Source organism: Drosophila suzukii, chromosome 3 (genome assembly GCF_043229965.1).
Source record: "Drosophila suzukii chromosome 3, CBGP_Dsuzu_IsoJpt1.0, whole genome shotgun sequence".
NCBI lineage: Eukaryota > Metazoa > Arthropoda > Insecta > Diptera > Drosophilidae > Drosophila > Drosophila suzukii.
Genome location: NC_092082.1, coordinates 64526194 through 64527747, shown reverse-complemented (window position 1 = coordinate 64527747; position 1554 = coordinate 64526194). Strand labels below are relative to the sequence as shown.

The 1554-nt window shown below is 32.7% G+C and overlaps 1 protein-coding gene across 1 annotated transcript; it reads left to right on the top strand.

Moving 5' to 3' along the window:
* Positions 1–299: 299 nt before the first annotated feature.
* LOC136117090 (uncharacterized) lies at positions 300–1324 on the top strand. Its single transcript, XM_065866296.2, has one exon. The coding sequence runs from the start codon at positions 426–428 to the stop codon at positions 1278–1280; it is 855 nt and encodes a 284-aa protein (XP_065722368.2). The 5' UTR covers positions 300–425; the 3' UTR covers positions 1281–1324.
* The last annotated feature ends 230 nt before the right edge of the window (positions 1325–1554 follow it).

The window sequence follows — 1554 nt, the reverse complement described above, 5'->3', positions numbered from 1 at the left end:
AAGTTACTCGAAAACTCTTAAAAGTATTTCAATAAATTTTAAGTTAAATAAAACTTTAATAACAATGCCGTTTATCATATCATTATAGGTAAATCTAATAGTTATGTAATTAATAATAAATAGATAGCTTTGAGTGACAAAATAAGTTTGGATTAATTTTGATTTCATCAACAATATTTCACGGTATTTTTAAGGACAATTTTGTTGGTGGTTATATATTTATATCAGACCATCATACATAGTTCAAATATTCAACAACAATGATATTCCTGTTTACATTTATCATTGAATTAGTTTGCTCTGCGGTTTAAGTTACAAAAACTTAAAATATATTTTACCTGATGGTTATTATCACAGTTCATTTTTGGTTTTTGCGTTCTCTGTTTATTGGGTGTTTGTTACGAGTTGAACAATAGTTCATTTCAATGGATCAAGAGATATATTCGGAGACTATTGAACTCAATAAAACAAAGTTTAAATTTGTACCATGCATGGCTCCTGGAATTCCCGTACTTGCGACTTGTAAGATTGAAGAGCCCAAAAAGGAAACAAAATTGTTGATTTCCACACAGGCTAAACCGCAAAATGTATTCCATTGCGAGGAACATACAGATTCCACATATCAAGGATCATTGACTGTTGAAGAAGGGGGAGAATCACTTGAAGAAAGTCTTGTGGAAGTCAAAGATATTCACGAAGAAGTTAGCCGCTTAAGGCTGCGCGTAAATCGGCTCAATCACCTACTTGGCACAAATATACCGGACTGTCCAACTATCGATCTCTGTAAGAGCGATCAAATATTTTTGACGAAGCCTGACGAGGTCCATCCTGAGATCCTTCAGATGCAGATTGCAAGTAAAAAACTTGCTTATCAACTGATTCAGCTGCAAACGGTCCGAAAAGCAGCAGATGTGGCCATCCGAATTGTACGGAATGATCACGGCAGAAACAAGAATTTAGAGCTTCAACTACAAAGTAGAATTCAGGAACTTAACTCCTTTAAACTCAAATTCGAGAAATATCAAGGACTATGCCTGCAACGGTTTCGATTCTTGGAAGAGGAAAAATACTGTGGCAGGGAATTTGGAAAATATCTTAATAAATCGGCGGAGTTAATAAAGAAGAATCATAACAAACTGATAATTAGGAAGGAATATGAGCCTTTAAGGCAAGATGCACTTAAAGTGATAGATAATTTAAGGAGGGCGTCGGAGCATTTAAGAGACCATCTGTCTGATGAGATAAGTAACAAAAAACAGCAACTTTTCCAGAACATATAAAATTAAAGTGTATTTATTTAGTCAAAGCTTAAAATAAAGCTACACTAGTCTTTTAATTAAGTAAATTTTCTTTTTTGTTTTATTTCTCTTTTGGAAAACAAAATTTGTAAGCAACTATTACTATGGAAGCGATGTCTTTGTTGTTATAGTTTGCTAAATATTGACTTTTGACATGAAAATGGAAAAAAATATATCCTTGCAAACAATATTTTTTTCAAAAAAGTTAAAAAATGTAGTGCTGTATAACTATCGAATTTGGGAGATTGCTAGAAAT